The sequence below is a fragment of the Cottoperca gobio genome, chromosome 13 (genome assembly GCF_900634415.1).
Source record: "Cottoperca gobio chromosome 13, fCotGob3.1, whole genome shotgun sequence".
NCBI lineage: Eukaryota > Metazoa > Chordata > Actinopteri > Perciformes > Bovichtidae > Cottoperca > Cottoperca gobio.
This window is the reverse complement of record NC_041367.1, coordinates 6,823,804-6,840,935: the sequence shown is the minus strand read 5'-3', so window position 1 is coordinate 6,840,935 and position 17,132 is coordinate 6,823,804. Positions and strand designations below refer to the sequence as shown.

Sequence of the window (17,132 nt, the reverse complement as noted above, 5' to 3'; positions counted from 1 at the left end):
CCTGTTACAGTGGATCAGAAAGCTTGGGACAGAATCATTCTTATACAAATGCTGTTTAAATATCATAACGGTGTTTATCTTGTCCCTTTTTATACATCACAAGACATGGGAAAAATATGTATTTTTATTTTAAGAATTGATGGCCTGTTTATTTAATGTCTGTACATAAATGAGGCTATTTGCACTACTGACATTACTGTATTTATAAACAGCACAATACGGTTTGAACTACAGGAATCTATATTTTATATACAGGAGGTATTGTAATGTATTATAGTGTATTTGAATTACAGAGTCCAGTCATTTGAAAAGCTTTGAAACAGTCAATAAAATTCAGTAGAAAATAGCAAAGCTGTCCATTTCATTACTTTATATTCATGTAATAAAATATACAAATGCCAATAAGATGGTAATATTAGAAATAAATAAAATAATAATAGTAATAACCAAGAACTTTCCACTGTATTATCAAGATGTTGCTTAAATTCATAGATTACAGATGGTCATAACAGAAGTTAGCCAATAGAAGTATCTGAAAATGAGAGCTTTATTTAGTAATCGCTCATTGCAATGATAAACATTAAAATCCATTTGTCATACAGTGCAATGTAAAAAGTAACTTTGCATTCAGACTTCAGGGCAGTCAATACAATCATCATCATCATCATTATTATTAGTGATAATATTCTCCAATGAGAAGGACGGCTAGGTCGAGCATCTGACCAATCAGAGCACAGTATGTGACTAACATGATTAGAACATTAAAAGGCCACTGACAGACTGAACAGAATTCATCTTCCCACATTTATGTTTGTAAACACACACATACGTACACACTCACAGTATATAAACAGTGATTTCAAAATGCATTGCTGACTTGTAGGTCAAATGTAATGCAGTATAAAATAAGTTAATTAGGATAGTTTCTTTGAGCAAGTGTGTACATAGTTATCTTCATCGTCAGCAGGAAGTAAACATCGATTACAGTTACATTGATGATGGCAGCGAGAGGACAAAACACTTCAGTAACACTCGAACCAGACTCTTCATTGGCACGTGTGTGTCCATATATGTGGAGGGAGGGGCTACTGCCCTTCTCTGACTGGCTGATTGGCTGTGTCAGGCAGGCAGAGAGGTGCTGTACAGCCTGGGAAAAACAGGCTACTGGCTGTGCTTCTTTTTTCTTTTTTAGAACATGACGGAGCAAACGGAGCGAGACAAGGGCGATAAGGCAGAGTGGAAGAGCTGAGCTCATCTCAGAAAATCTGACATATCTAGAAGGCGAGGATCTTGTCTCTCTGGACGGTGTCGAGGTCGTCGTCCATGGTCAGGAGGACCTGAGGGGAGGGAAGAAAAGATGCGAGGGGTTAGTACACAGAGGGAAGATTTCACTAAAGGATTGTGCACTTTTTCTTTTTCTTATTAATTCCTTTCACAAATCCCAGGCATACATTTTTCTTAATCTTAATTGCCCTCAGGAGGTTAGGATGGAAGTGGCACTCTGGCAAAGCCTCTCCTGATAAAACCTCCCGGCTCAGGCTGACTCCCCTCACAACCCACGCATCTGCCTCAAGCGATTTATCCTTTACCACACGGATGATTGCAGTCGGACGCAAAAAAAAAGGGCAAATTGCACTAATAGCTGAAACACTTTATGGCCTGGTTTGTGCTGTGATATCATGAGTGCAATATCTTTTGTGATTGGACCTTGAGACGGGGCACGTAGCGGTTGCAAATAATACGCAATTCATGGTGTGACACACACACACACACACACACACACACACACACACACACACCAGGAAGGATCCAAACATGGCGATGGAGGAGAGGAAGTGCCAGATGTCGTGGTCATCAAAGAATGAAAGCAGGATACAGTCCCGGTTGTGTTCACGAGACTCCGCTGGAGTTTTCTGTGTCAGGAGAGAAACACACACACACACACACACACACAGTAAACTAATGCCACATTGTGTAAGAATGAAGTCATTTAGAAATACAGAGACAACGTGTGCTCTCACAGACTAACATTTTCAGTCAACTAGGTGTGTAAGAATACGTTACTGACCTGCCAGGTGCTGAGACCCTGGAAGAAGAAAAACAGTGCAAAGCCCCACACCACGGCTGTGAACAGAATACACACCAACGGCAGCCACTTGATTCTCTCACTGCTCCGCAACTAAAACACATACACAAGTGTGGGGGGGGGGTAGAGGTTTAGATACACAAAACAATTCTGCACCTTTTTAAAAATCTAAATGTTACTTTAAAAACACACACCTTCATAATGATATAAAAAGCAAAGTAGAGCAGCAGGTTGCAGATAGCGATGGCCAACAGGTAGGAGGCAAAGTCATTCGGTCTCTCGATGAGGCCGTAGGCAGCTCTGCAGAGAGGGAGGGGGAGACGCAGAGATGATGTCATCAGTCCTGTGCTGCACATTTTTATTTTCATTGTCTACTTGGTGTTAAGTAAAAGAAGAAACACACGGTGTTTACTTACAGAGACCAGTTGACTATGTTGCCCATTACGAGCAGAACCATACGGTCCTGTCAGACAGACAGAGGGGGGGGGGGGACGGGACACACAACGATTTACAACCAGACGTGTAGACGCATATTAATGAAACAATCATATCCAAAATCATCAATGACATCCGAAGATCTAACCACACGTACAAACTAAATGAACTCTTAAATACTACGATTCCTCGTCAACTTTGAATAATGGAGGCAACTCAATACAATTATTATTCGTATGTCAATTACTCAACCGATGTTACCGTGAAGAAAAACACATCCCTCCACGGTGGACGTGAAAAGTCTTGATCAATTGAAGTAACAGCAGCAGAACTATATTAAAACATCCGTTTACAAACTCTCACACGACTCTTGTAGTATAATCAAAGTCTCGTTTGTTTTGGGATTTGGGAAGTAGTGAGCTTACGACTGGATAAGTGAGACTTTGATAATACTGCACAAGTTGCGTGAGAGTTTGTATTACGGATGTGTTGATGTAGTTCTCCACATTCACTTGGAGTCGTCGAGACTTCTTCCTTGATTCTTCACCAAAGTACCACTGGTGTGTTAATGATGAACAAATGGGTCGTTGTTCCTCGAAAACATGCTGTTGCGGCAGTTTCTGGGTTATTACTCACAATGTACATCGGTCCACTGCACTGTCTGATGGAATCTGTGTACACGATGTACACCATCCTGCGCAGGATCCCGGAGTCTGTCGCAAATATAAAAGACAAATGTGAGCTGCGGTCAAACACGAGTCCACAGTGAGAGGTACAGTCAGTACAGAACTGATGTTTATGAAGCCACTACACAGCATTACTGCACTAAACAGAACTAGTGTAAACAAGCTGGTCTTGAGGGTCAGATTTCCAGCTGTGACCTTACCCAGCCTCCATCGGCCCATGTAGTAAAGCTGCGTGCTGAGGAGCATCGTGGCCAGAATGTGGATCACGGAGAAAACGATCCAGAAGACGGTGTTTCCTTTGCCAAATACCTGCAGACACACCATTACAAACATTAGGACATGTGTATGTTTCAGTCAGGCCTGTGTCCACCTTGTTGTCTGGATGCGTGTGTACGTACCACTCCCAGCACAGAGAAGAAGATGACCCCGGCCAGGCATGCGTAGGCGGTGTAAGCACTTGCGTTGATGTCTGGGTGTCTCTTCTGATACAACTTCAACACACACAGTCCAGCAATCATGTACATGAAGGAGGTGTCTAAAAAAAAAAAAACAGACACATTTATCATCTAAAGAATACAAGAACAAAAAGGAAATAACAGATTGTTGGCACTGAATTATAGTTCAGATTTGTTGTCTTTATTGCAAATCACCAGCTCCAACCTGGGACTCTGGGGTCACATTAAACAGGACTAACTCAGTCATCCTACTGGGTTACATACCCCTTAAAGAAATGTAGATTTAATTCATTTCATCAGCCCAAACAGAGTACATTTAGCTATACAATACATCTGCACAGAAAGCTCCAGGAAACTGAACCCAGGACTTTCCATTTTCCTTCAAAGTCACTAAGCTACTGATCCTGCTCCAAGAAACAGACACATGCAGTCCTGGTAGGAACACCAGCAGTCGTACCAAACTGGAAGTTGGTGTAGTTGGGACACACGTGGTAGCAGGCACTGAGCAGGCCCTCCATCATCAGAGCAGTTCCCATGGCATAATACAGACCAAAGTGCTTTGGGATACCACATTCCTGTGGGGTGGGAGAGAGGACAGTTGAACTAATAATTGAGCAACGAAAGTTCAATAAATAATTCATTTGACTCTATATTCCAAATGTATCCTGAATCCTCTCTTCAATACTTCCTATTTCTGCTTTATTAACAAAATCAGCTACCAAATTAGGCTAATGTTGCTAAGATAATGTTTTCAATCACTAACAACGAGCCGAGAACGTCTTTGCTGCGTGACACACACAGTTCAAGCTCATTTATCTGTGCCTTACAGTGTGTGTACTGTCAATCTGTCTGTGTGTCTTACCAGCGCGTTGCGATCGTTGCGGACCAGTGCTCGATTGTGGACGATATCTCTTTTGAGGATGATAAGGAGGAAGAGGAATCCCAGCAGCACGTAACCGAGGTTACTGAGGATGTTGTTGAACGCACTGTGTACGACACACGGTGCAAGGCAATAGTTTAAAACACAGGTATGTAATCTGCTAGCCGTACTGTGGTTGCAATAATACATTCAGGCACCTAAACATGCATGTGCTAACCACGCACCTTAGAGCTCCCAGAGGGTGGGCACACAGGAAGTTGTAGAAGCAGATGTCCTGGTTTCCTGTAACATTGACCACCTGAAGAACAGAGAGTCAATTTAGGATCCATCTTTTAAAAAGATATCTTATTTAACACAGTTTATGTCTCATCAGCGTACCGTCTGATATGTGATGACCAGCTGGACGACTGGCAGCGCATAGAACACAGCAATAGTAGCAATGTTCCTGGAGAGAAGATAGAGAATTATTAGACTTGTTCATAATTATGATGATGAAGGAATACTTTAGATTCTACTCTTCAATTGCATTTGTTTTTTCTCAGTCGACCCGGTGTCCTCACCAGAAGTAGATTTGGTATTTCTTGCTGAGGATCCTCTTGTCTTTGCGGGACAAGTCAGACACAGTACAGAAACTTCTGTAAAAAAGGAGAGGGCATTATTACTTTGTCATCGAGTACGATGGTAAACAGCACGGTACGTGACATTTAGGCATCGTGACCAAAAACGAGCAATGTGTATTGAGACGGAGAGACGAGGCCGACCTTGGTGCGGACAATGTTTTTGTCTGAGTTGATGTCATCCAGCGTGTCGTAGTCATCCTCCTCCACAGAGCTCAGAGACTCGTGCCTGCTGCGTCCAGCACTGTCCAACGATCGATCTGATGGAGAGAGGGAAGAGAGGAGAGAGGAGGAGAGAGGAGAGGAGAGGAGAGAGGAGAGGGGACAGAGGAGAGAGGAGAGGGGACAGGGGAGAGAGGAGAGAGGAGGGAAGAGAGGAGAGGGGACGAGAGGAGACAGGAGAGGAGAGAGGAGAGGGGACAAGGACGAGAGGGAGAGGGGCAGAGGTGAGCGGGGAGAGAGGCGGGAGAGAGGGGAGAGGGAGAGAGAGGGAGCGGGAGGAGAGCGGAGAGGGGAAGAGAGGAGAAGAGAGGAGAGAGAGGAGAGGAGAGGGGAGAGAGAGCGGAGGGGTGAGAGGAGGAGAGAGAGGAGAGAGATGAGAGGGAAGAGAGGAGAAGGGAGAGAGGAAGAGAGGAGAGGGGAGAGAGGAAGGGGAAGAAGAGAGGAAGAGAGGAGAGGAGAGAGAGGCAGAGGAGCGAGAGGAGGAGATGGAGAGGAGGAGAGAGGAGAGAGGAAGAGAGGAAGAGAGGCGAGGAGAGAGGAGAGTGGAGCGAGCGGAGCGAGGAGGAGAGAAGAGCGGAGCGAGAGAGAGAGAGAGAGGAGAGGATGAGAAGAGAGGAAGAGAGGAGACGAGGAGCGAGTGCGAGAGGAGAGGAAGAGGAGAGAGAGAGGGGAGAGGAAGAGAGGACGAGAGGGAGAGAGAAGAGAGGGGAAGAGGAGGAGAGAGGAGAGGGAGAGAGGAGAGAGAGAGGAGGAGAGGAGAGGGGGAGGGAAGAGAGGAGGAGAGAGGAGAGAGGAGAGGGAAAAGAGGAGAGGGAAGAGAGGAGAGGAAGAGGAATGCAGGAGAGGAAGAGGGAGGAGAGGTGAGGAAGAGGGGGGGAAGCGAGGAGAAGAGGGAGAAGCGAGAGGTGAGGAGAGGAGGAGAGAGGAGAGAGGAGGGAGAGGGACGAGAGGAGAGGGGAAGGGAGGGGAGAGCGGAGAGTAGGAGAGAAGAGAGAGGCAGAGGAAGAGAGGCGAGAGGAGAGAGGAGAGGAGAGAGGGAGAAGAGGAGAGGAGAGGGAGGGAGAGAGAGAGAGAGGAGAGAGGAGAGAGGAGAGGGAAGAGAGGAGAGAGGAGAGAGGAGAGGGAGAGGAGGAGAGGGGGAGAGAGGGGAGAGAGAGGAGGAGAGAAGAGAGGAGAGGAAGAAGAGATGAGAGAGGAGAGAGGAGAGGGAAGAGGGGAGAGAGAGGAGGAGGTCATGGAAGGAAAAAAAACACTGATCCTTTCGATTCATTGGTGGGACAATCTGGTCAATCAGATGGACACCTGCATTTAAAGCTTTTTTTTATGATGTTCAAACATATCACACCTTTCAAAAAGTATTTGCAATTTCCAAACTTTTAGAATGATTGTTTGTACTTTGATCTCCGCACTATCAATATAGTTTTGCTGTTCATTTCAATTGAATCAGATTAGGAATTTAGCCACCCGGCATCCACCTCTAAGAGTCATTGATGTATGATTCACACAGTGCTGATTGGTTTGATGCAACTCCGAACAGATTCGACCGATTATGCGGCAGTGTGTCACCAATGGGGATGGCTATGTGAAGGTGATTGAGGATTGTGCGACGTTTGAAAGGCTCCTGTCCTGATGAACAAAGACACACAGAAAACCAATGAGGGACCAGAGCTGCTCGCAGGAAGCTAACGGCAAGCCAGGTACATGGGCCAGAAGAAATGCTTGTGTGTCCATACCTATGTATCTGTAGTTGTTGTCAGTTGATGTGACGCTGTCAGTGATGGCCTCTGAACTGAGTGTGCTGCCGTTGTCAGCTGGAAGAAAGAAAGAAAAGATCATTTCATTTCATATCAACAAAAACAAAAAGACAAAAGCAAAACCAGAACTGTCCAAAACTCACGGAAGGAGCCATATTCATATGGTGAGGCTGGAGTTTTACCTGTGGAGACATGCGCACACACACATTTAAAACTCCTAATAGGTTAACAAAACGCACATACAGAGACAAAGCACCAACACTCGTTAGTATCTAAACGTTGCAGACTGAAACACCACTGCAGCGGAGTTGTTACATGAACACAGAGAGGGGAGGGAGGCAGCAACACATGCAGGGATCCAATGTTCTCAGGCTCAAAAGGGACTATATCTTTGAAATAACAGTGTTAGGGTGAAAATGTGAGTATGCAATGGTGCCGAGGCTGGTTTGTTTTCTAAGAGTGATGACTGCTGCAGTGAACGTTAAGTATCCCGCAGTTTTCAAATCAAATCATTTCAGCAAACCCTGCAGTGAGCTGACACAGATACACACCGAGCTAAAGAACCACATCAGCTGAGCACACGCTTATCTTAAGGATTATCTGCAGTCACTTTCTATCTTCTTTCTGTCGTGTCTTTCGCATTGTTGACCATGAAGTGATATAGTGATGTGTTTTCTTCAGCCAACAAACGGTACAGCTGTGAGGGGAAGTAGAAGGATACCAAAGTGAACAATTCAGGCACGATAACAAGCACCTAACAAGGACCCAGGTGAGTCACGTATATCTGTATCTCTGTGATGCAAGTCATAAAAGCTTCACTAAACGGTGGAACAATGATATGTTGATGTTACTGCACAGTCCATGGAGCTTTATAGTCAATCACATCTCTTTATCGTCCTTTTTATGAACACCGTTTATATGGCAGGGGGCGTTATGGGATACGAGTTAATGCATGCAGAGCATCTGCAGACGAGCAACGCCGCGTGAGAGAGGGCAGTAAGCGCAAGGTAGGAGTAACAGTGTCGTTATACCGTCACCGTTCTTCCCAAGCAGAGAGGCTGAACCACACATTAGCATGAGGGAGAAAGAGAGTGAAAGACACACGTTCAGTACACGCAGACATGTTGAATCATACAATAAAAAAGCTTAAGAGTTCATTATTATTACTATACTGTATGTTAAGTGTAGTTTAACATTGAATATATAATATGGCATCTACTCTCCAGTACAGGTTCACCACTTTAACCAAGTGGTATGCTCCGCACACCCTCTAACGACCTAATGGGCCAATCCATCATAGCTCGTTGCTGGGTTACCTGTCTCAGCAGGTGACATGTCAGCAGAAACCTGAAACACCTCTGTCTTCTTCATTCTGCAGAAAACAGAAAGGAAAATATGCAAATAAAAGTCATTAGTATTCAGAAGAGTGCTCTTCTTGTAGTGCAGCTGTATGAATCTACATTCTTCAATTAGACAAATTATTGTTCTGGTCTTTAACCACATTTAACCAAACAGAACTCATCAGTCTGTGTGGCTTTATCTACGAGGGATTGTCTGTGGCTGCAGCGGAGATAAAGGGGAAGATATGTACATCACTACAAAAGGATTTGACTTTTCAGATTCAAAGATGCAAAATATCTCAGCAGCGAAACAAGCCTGTGTATATGAAGATGCAACTCGACAGAGAAAAGTGCTAAATCTTACCCCTTGTTCTCCAGACAGGCCATGAGCAAGGTGAGCACATAGAAGGAGAGGAAGATACCCAGACAGAACAGCATGCCCATCACATACACCTCCGCTGTGGAGAGTGAAGACAGACGCACTGTAAACCTATTCACATGCATATACTGCAGGACCTCGCCGGCATCGCAGAATCAAATGATATAGCATCCTTCCCTAGAGCTTGCGATTGTCACAGTTGCATAGTATATTGTGCCGACATACCCCAAAATAACTTCTACTGCAATGACTCAACTATGAACCGGATGATACTTGAATAGGTACGTTTGTTTTCTAACTGTGGACATTAAAAGAAAAAGCTCTGTGGTGTACAACAATCATATGTCTGGACAGTTTATATTCGTAAACATGTGACTTACAGTTGATAGCGGGGGGTGACGATCACATCGATGAACTTGGTGCGGTTGCCGGCGTCGATCAGCTCATCAGGACGGAGAGGGTAGAAGCGCAGCGGACCGCCGCACGCCTCGTCCTCTGTTTTTACCACAACTACCACATAGAAACTGTTGCTGGGAAAATCTTTTCTCTGAATGACAGAAAGAGACAGAAGAAGATGCGATGTGACTCTGTGTGGTAATGGAGGGGGTCTATACTCTCGGGTCTGCCACAAAGGTTTGCACCATGTACCTGTACAGTGATTGCGCCTTTTTTGGTCATAGTCTGGTACATCCCGATGAAGGCCACATTGTTGTCAAGGTCATAGACAGGACACTGAAAGGAAAGAGACAGGCATGAAGCATTAAAAAGGTTAAAAGCCAGAGGGAATGAGAGATGAACAGGAATACATTTAGTAAAAAACTGTCATATTAAGCATGAAAATTTTTTTAAAAAGAATAAAGAGCAATACAATCTCAGTTAAAGCGTCTCAAAACATCATATCTTTACACTGCACAGACAACTGTTGCATTTAACTCAAGTATGCCCTCGTGTGGCCCAATGGTGCTACTGCATGTTGGCCACCATGCCAGGGGGCACCTGAGGACCGCAGCTGTCTGGTTTGAGGGGATGGGGAGGGGGAGTGAGTGTACCTGGATGTCCTGGATTGACATAACGGAGCAGGGAAAGGTCATGTCTGAGTCGACCTTGACGATCACAGTGTCCACCCCATCCGGGAAAACATACTTGAAGTACTGAGAGAAAGGGCGAGAGAAAGAATAAGGATAAGGATTCAGGAAGGGAGTAATTGGAGGAGATAGGATAAGAAAACACACCTTCAGACAAAAGATCAACCCCTTTTATACGTTTCCACCAATTTAACACCGCAAAAAACATGTGATGAAACTTCTCAGACAAAAGGGAGAGAAAAGAATATCACAGCATGCTGAACAATTGTGTAAAATGTGAAATTCCCTTGATTCTTACTTGACCTTTCCTCCCTTTCTCTCATATTCTTGTCATCTGTACTCTCCACCCGCACTCTCACCGTGTCTGCTCCCTAAATGTCTGTGACTACACGTCCTTGTTATAGAATAGCACTTACTGCCATACTTAGAAACACACGGGAGGACCCATCAGTACCAGTGTTTAATAATAAGCTGTATGCCTCATCAGACTTGAATTAACATGGCTAATCTAACTTTATAAAACTAAGTGTAACAATAGAATGGTATCCGATACCAGATTGTCTCAGTGTCACCAATACCTGATGCAGCTATTTGAGTCAGTATCGGACCGGTGCATCTCTAATAAACACACATTGGTACATGGTATTGAGCTGTAATACCTGAGGTTGAGATGGTGACGCGGTGAAGCTGAATTTCTTGTCTGTCCTGTAATCAAGGTGAAGAAAACATGTCAGACATACTTGTAACTTAAATTTGAGTTACTATAAAACCCAGCAGGAAGGAAACATGCTTAAAGCTTCAAAGGATTCAGGCAACTACTGCCCAGTGTGTTCTTGTGATTCACAGATGTCACTCACTGCAGGTTGAAGCTTTCAACACGGCTGACTCTGAGCTGGTAGCTTGTACCCTGGCTGGACAGGGTAGACACGTCAATAAAGAAGAACTGGGTCTCAGAGGCGGCCCGGGTCGGAGGCTGGCACAATGTCCGGCCCACATGGTGGTAAGGGTACTTCCTCTGGTAGCTGGAGAGAGACAGACATATAGAAGGAGAACAAGCGAAGTCAAGTTCACATCCAAAAGGTTTGAGTTTTAAAATGAACTAGACCCTAGATGTATCTATTGATGAATCATATTTAATTGTGTTTATTTAATTAAAGCTCTTTTCTATTTCACAGAATAGATAGACAACCTAATTTAAGTAATGGATGATTGTATTAAGAAGAAAATCAAATCAAAGAGATGGACTTGTTACGTGATGATGAGGGAAGTGGTTGTATTGTATGTAGTTGTATTACTGTTTCAGAATCAGATGACCTAACTAGAAAATGCGTCTTCAATAATCTCTGAGAAAAATGTATAAACAACCCAGCTTTAGAAAATCTTTAATTCACACGGTATAGCTCAAAACAGGGGGTTCTTTTGAAGAGAGCATGTGACAGGAAACACAACTAAATGAAACAGAAGTGCTGACTTTCAGGTTTGCTTATTTACAGTAAACTGCGCTCCTCAGATCTGCACTGGTGGATCTCAGAAGAAGAAGTGAGAGTCCAAGGTTCCTTAGTGATCTGCTAAAATATGCCTGGCTACAAGATTGCATAGGCAAGACTATAGAGCGTGAATTCTGGTGTTACACAACCACAGTACCTTGGAGTGTGGGAGACACAGATCAGTTCACACATGGGCTGTTAGCCAATAGCTGAACTTCTAACCTGTTATGAAACCCCTACTGATTAAGTCAAGTGACACAGGCAGTGTGTCCTATAACCACTGAGTAAGATCCAGAGCATATTAAAAGGGAGTAGATTTAGTTGTAATTACATCAACAGCTGGCCAACGTTTGTGATTAACTTCACCCAAGAAAGAAAGAAATAACTTTCTAGAAAATGTACACATACAACTATGACATCTTCACATAAGCGACATTTCCCAAAATGCAGCCCCTCTTGGAATAAATCTGACCCGTGGAAACCCATCTCTCTCCACCACATCTACAATTAAAAAAAAAAACACAGCTAGCATTTACAGATTTCCTTCTCTTGCACGGCTATTACACACAGCTCCGAACAACAGACAAGAACATTAGCTTCATCGCATGACCTGAAGACATAACCGTTGACTATAAAGAGAAAGCAGGCAGCCAGACACTCCCTAGGAGAAACTTTGGACTATTACAGTCAGTATCATCTACGTGTACAGTTAGTTAGAAGAACATACGTAAATGCCTAGTACACAAACTGATTTCGACAGACACAAGCCGATTCAGTAGGGTGGAGACCTGCCTTACAGTCCACTCACAATTGATTTTAAATCAGTTTAAGCATTGGGACAAAATGTCATGACATAGAGCTAAATCTGTACCTACGGCTAATGTGTTACTCTTCCTTTTCCAATCTCTATGGAGGAGTTTTGCAGATCAAATGACATTTCAGCGAAGGGGAGGCCGTATAAACACTAATGTTTTGGAAAAGGTCTGTGGTCTTTGAGTGGACTGGAAAGAAAACACTGTCAACAAACCAAAGCATACTGGTTCATTGCACAGCCCTGTCTTGTACAATGACAATAAATGATCCTTGTCTACAAATCTGAGCCCCGCTCTGCAATTTACATAATATTATTTACTAAAATCTCAGAGGATTTAGGCTAATAGGCTGTTGCTATGGCAAGCAGAGGGCTATGACGCAATATGACCGTCATAAGGTAATAAACTAGAAATATTGTTAGGAGCATAGACGTGTTTTAGAGTGATATGTTAGGACCCTGAGAATCTGAGTAGGTGGGAAGATGCAAGGGGTGGTTTTAAAAGAGTGAAAGACCAAATCAAAGTCTACATGAGTCTGTTTTCAGCTGATTTTTTAAGATGTTACGCTTTCAGATGAGTCCAGTTTACAACTAGTATGTAGAGTGGGGATACTCACAGGCCTCTTAGAATGAGAGGGACTTGAAAAGACAGCACAGCTTGCTTCTGTCGGACCACAAACAGGATGGGACTCTCAAAACCGCGTGACAACACGTCCACAGACACATGGACACCCTCCGTCTGCCACCCAAAGAAAGAAAGAATATCATATTACATTCAATATTGCTTGAGTGGAAAACAAATATAGCAATCTGAGGATGTACACTCACCTTATTCCTGGAGATAGTGTGATTAAAAGCGTAGATGGTCTGGTTTTCACTTGTAACTGTGTCATTATATGTGACATCAAACTCTGCATCTTTCTGGACCACATTTGGAGTCTCCCCGACCACCCCAATGCTGCAAACAAACTGGATCACACACAACCAGAGCAAAGCTGCCAATCCTGGTCGGATCCAACAAGGAGCAGGTCCACAGCTGTTTTTATGTCGAGACTTCCAGCAACTCCTTAACACCATTTTGTCTAACACCGTCTTCCTAAACTGGAACTGATCTAACGTTATTGTAGCCAGTGTGACACTACTAATGACAACTCCACCCCATTCAGCAACAATTAATCGGATAGTAAGATGGCTATCTTTACTGTGGCACTACCAACAGCAATAACCAACAGCTGCTAACTGACAAGCTAAAGACGGTGTTTACTTTAGCTAAATATCTGCTTCTGGTTCTATTTACTTCCGTAAACAAACTGGTAGCTGGTCAGCTATGCGAAAAATAACACAGGCTTCAAGACAAGATCAATGACAACGATATTCAATTCCTCTTCCTCTGAAAGCCTGGCAAGCTGTTAGCTAGCTGTGCTAACGTTAGCACTGATGGTTAGGACGCTGGTCGGGCAGCCCCATGTTTTGGTCGGAGTTCGGCTTCCAGCGTCGCGGACCGTGTCAAAAATAAAACAGCACAAAGTATTTGTTCAAGTCTGTCCAATGCGGGCGGTTGTCACGGCGTGTGTTTGCGTTGCTGCGGCATTGTGTCAGTATTTCTCGAGCGGAGGGTGATGAAATTGAGCATGTTTACGGTGTGAAAAATGGGTGACATTAGCGCCCCCTCCACGCTCAGACTGTAAACAAACTGAGTCCGACGTCATGACGTAATGTCTCTGCCCTCTACCATTTCAGTTTTTAGTACGTGTGAAATGTTTACACATTTGAATGTTTTTTTAATAATATCTTTAAAACAAATTGTTTTTAAAGAATTCATAGAATAATAATAATAATAATAAGCTTTATTTGTATAGCACCTTTCATACAAGAATTGCAGCTCAAAGTGCTTCACAGCAAAAACATAGTGCAAGATTAGACAGAGCATTTACAGTACAATAATCACAGTGTTGATGTAAATGAGTGTGAAGTAGCATTGTGAATAGTATAAAAATAGCAGAATTAAAATAGTATAAAATAGCAGAATTAAAATAGTATAACAATAACATTGGAAATCATGCCTAGTTTCCCCACAATTGTGATCTTACATAAATTAACATTAGCTTTAAGCATATTTTCAATTGGAGATATTGATATTTGGAATAAACCGTGTAGTAACAGATACATCATAAATGTTACACCTCCTGCAGCAATGTTGGAAATATTTAAGCTAGAAACATAGACTATACAGTCGCTTACATGCACTTTTTGTCATTTAGATAATTGTCACTGTGATCATTCCAATTTATTTTGGACAGATATGCAAAACTTTATAAATAGGAACATGGGAACATACAGAATAAAGTATTTGATGTGATGCTATATGTTGTGTTCTATGGGATGGATAGCAATATTCCCTACAGCTTCTGATCATTCTTGGTAAATTCCAGAACCATAAATCAAAATGGTCTGACTCCAAAGCTTTAAGGACCTTTAAAGAAACATACTTTGATTGTTTATGTTTTCTTGTGCGTGTTTGTCATATTTTGTCAAAAATATTTTTTGGGAAACATAGATCCCTTTAACTCTGTGTATATGCAGTGTGGCCTTCAGATAGTCTACAACACGCAGCAGACTACAAAAGGCAGCTTCATCATATTTTTTAAACCCAGCAACCAACAACTACTCCAATTACTTCTGTTACTCAAAATGGATTCGAGTTTAGGCAATTCAGGGCCTGCTTTTAGGAACTTAATTCAGATGATTTATACCAAATCAAAAATATCAGTTGATCAAATTACCTCAACCCTATTCACATAAAGTGAACTCTGATTCTCTCTAGGGCCCTGGGACTCAGGGCAGCTGCCAGCTTTGATCAGCTGGTAGTCTTATCCAGCTCTATTAACAGGATGCAGGAACACCTTTCTACCATGGAGTGGTGCTGTCTACAACCTGGTCAGTAAAATATATAGAACAATTTTCCCACATATAAAAAAGGCATTATTTTCCGTCAACATATTTATGTCAAATAAATGAATTACACACAATCAAATAAGTGTGCTACATGAGACCAATTTAGTAGCCTATCATTTAAACTAATAAAATAATGTATTGGGGGAAAAAATAGTGTTTTGTCAATAAAACAGTAATTTCCCCAAGTCTATCCACAGTGGTAAAGCGTGAGGGTAAGGAGTTGAGCTAACCATAATCCTTCTGGGTAAAAGTAAGAAGATGCCACTGATTTGATGAGTGTATACTCACCTGAAACTAAGACTCATTGTCTTTTTGTGAGCTTAGAGTGAGCCTTTCATATCTACATGAAGCGGGTCCATGTTGCACCGCCATGTAGCCCAGAACAGACAAACAAAACACTTGCTCTAAAGAGGGCCTTTTCTTGTTTTTACATTACCTGAAGACCACCTTAAGTTCCATGACACTCTTGGCTGTGCCCAAAACAATTATTTTTGTATAGCATATATGGACTGCAACTGCATTTAGTAGGCTGTGTTGCAGAATTAGTATACATTATGATTGAGATGCCACTCAATCCTACACACTGGTCTTTTCAAATTAATTAGTTTCAGAACCTCAGGGCCATTTCACAGCACACATTGGGACATTTAGACTGCCTATGCAGCGAATCGGTGGAGGAAGTAGGCTGAACTGATAGCAGAGTATTTGGGTAGCCTATATTACTCATAATCACAGATACAAATAGCTTTAAAGGCCAAGTAAGTGTGTATATCCTGTTTTTGTTGTTGCTCTCAATGCACATAAATAGACATATATAGACAGCTAAAACAAAGACAACAAGACATTTAACTAAGACTCTTTTGACTAGCCTTCTATGTACAGATAAACAAATTAAAAGTATCTATCTATCTATCTATCTATCTATCTATCTATCTATCTATCTATCTATCTATCTATCTATCTATCTATCTATCTATCTATCTATCTATCTATCTATCTATCTATCTATCTATCTACTGTATATACTGTTCGCTTTATAGCCTATGAGGTATGTGGATTACAGTATACAGTGTGGGCTCCGGCAGTGGCTCAGTCAGTAGGGGCTTGGACTGTGAGCCGTAGGGTTACTGGTTCAAGTTACCGACCAGACCTAAAAAATGCAGTGTGACTGCTACTTGGAGAGGTCCCAGTTGACCTCCTGCCCTACTTTGGTGCCCTTGAGCAAGGCACAAGACTACCCCCTTACCCCCTCACTCCCATTGCTCCCTGAGCGCTGTCCTATGATGGGTTAAAAGCAGAGAACATATTTCACTGTGTATGTGTGACCATTAAAAAGAGGGTTTCATCAATCTTAAATCTTAAGGCTATATACAGCAATGCTTAGCTTATATTTACATATTGATAGTGATAATATTTACTTAAAGAACAGTGATTATTTAAACTATGAAATATATAATTTACTGGTAAAGTAGATGCTTTGTGTTGTATGGTTATTGACAATATATAACTGGTGTTATTGACAATATATAACTGGTGTTAAAGATTCAGTGATGGATGCAAGACTCATATTAGCACGAACAGCAAATGGCCTGAATTGTCTGCTCAAAAGTGTGAACCATTTCCTTTGTGGACATATTCATTATGTCTGTTGTCCTGAAGTCGATGATTTGAATCTATCATTGTAATGTTAGAGCGGTATATACCTTTAAAGCCTCACTGATCATACATAGTGCAGCAGTTTGCAAATAATCACTGAATCATGGGAACCAGAGTGATAATGCGCACTTCTTTGTCGCCAGGGCAACCACAATACGTTGCTGTGGATGAAGTCATTTGTTACGCTGATCGTTACCATGGTTACAACCTAGAGAGGGCGCTGCGGAGGAGCGTTCCACGTAAAATGACGCAGGGCGGGGGCGTGCCCGTGATGCGCGCTGCGC

At 42.6% G+C, this 17,132-nt stretch overlaps 1 protein-coding gene across 1 annotated transcript; it reads right to left on the bottom strand.

Moving 5' to 3' along the window:
• Nucleotides 1-355: 355 nt before the first annotated feature.
• Nucleotides 356-13,904, bottom strand: sidt2 (SID1 transmembrane family, member 2). Its single transcript, XM_029445980.1, is given in 28 exon segments — nt 356-1,337; nt 1,800-1,913; nt 2,069-2,179; nt 2,281-2,386; nt 2,503-2,549; nt 3,158-3,234; nt 3,408-3,516; nt 3,606-3,742; nt 4,120-4,237; nt 4,525-4,648; nt 4,767-4,840; nt 4,921-4,987; nt 5,103-5,164; nt 5,166-5,177; nt 5,304-5,419; nt 6,948-7,007; nt 7,115-7,192; nt 7,279-7,317; nt 8,167-8,193; nt 8,452-8,507; nt 8,840-8,933; nt 9,224-9,401; nt 9,503-9,586; nt 9,904-10,005; nt 10,599-10,644; nt 10,797-10,961; nt 12,855-12,976; nt 13,066-13,904. Coding segments are annotated over 28 exon segments (2,637 nt in total). The 5' UTR covers nt 13,315-13,904; the 3' UTR covers nt 356-1,274.
• Nucleotides 13,905-17,132: the final 3,228 nt, after the last annotated feature.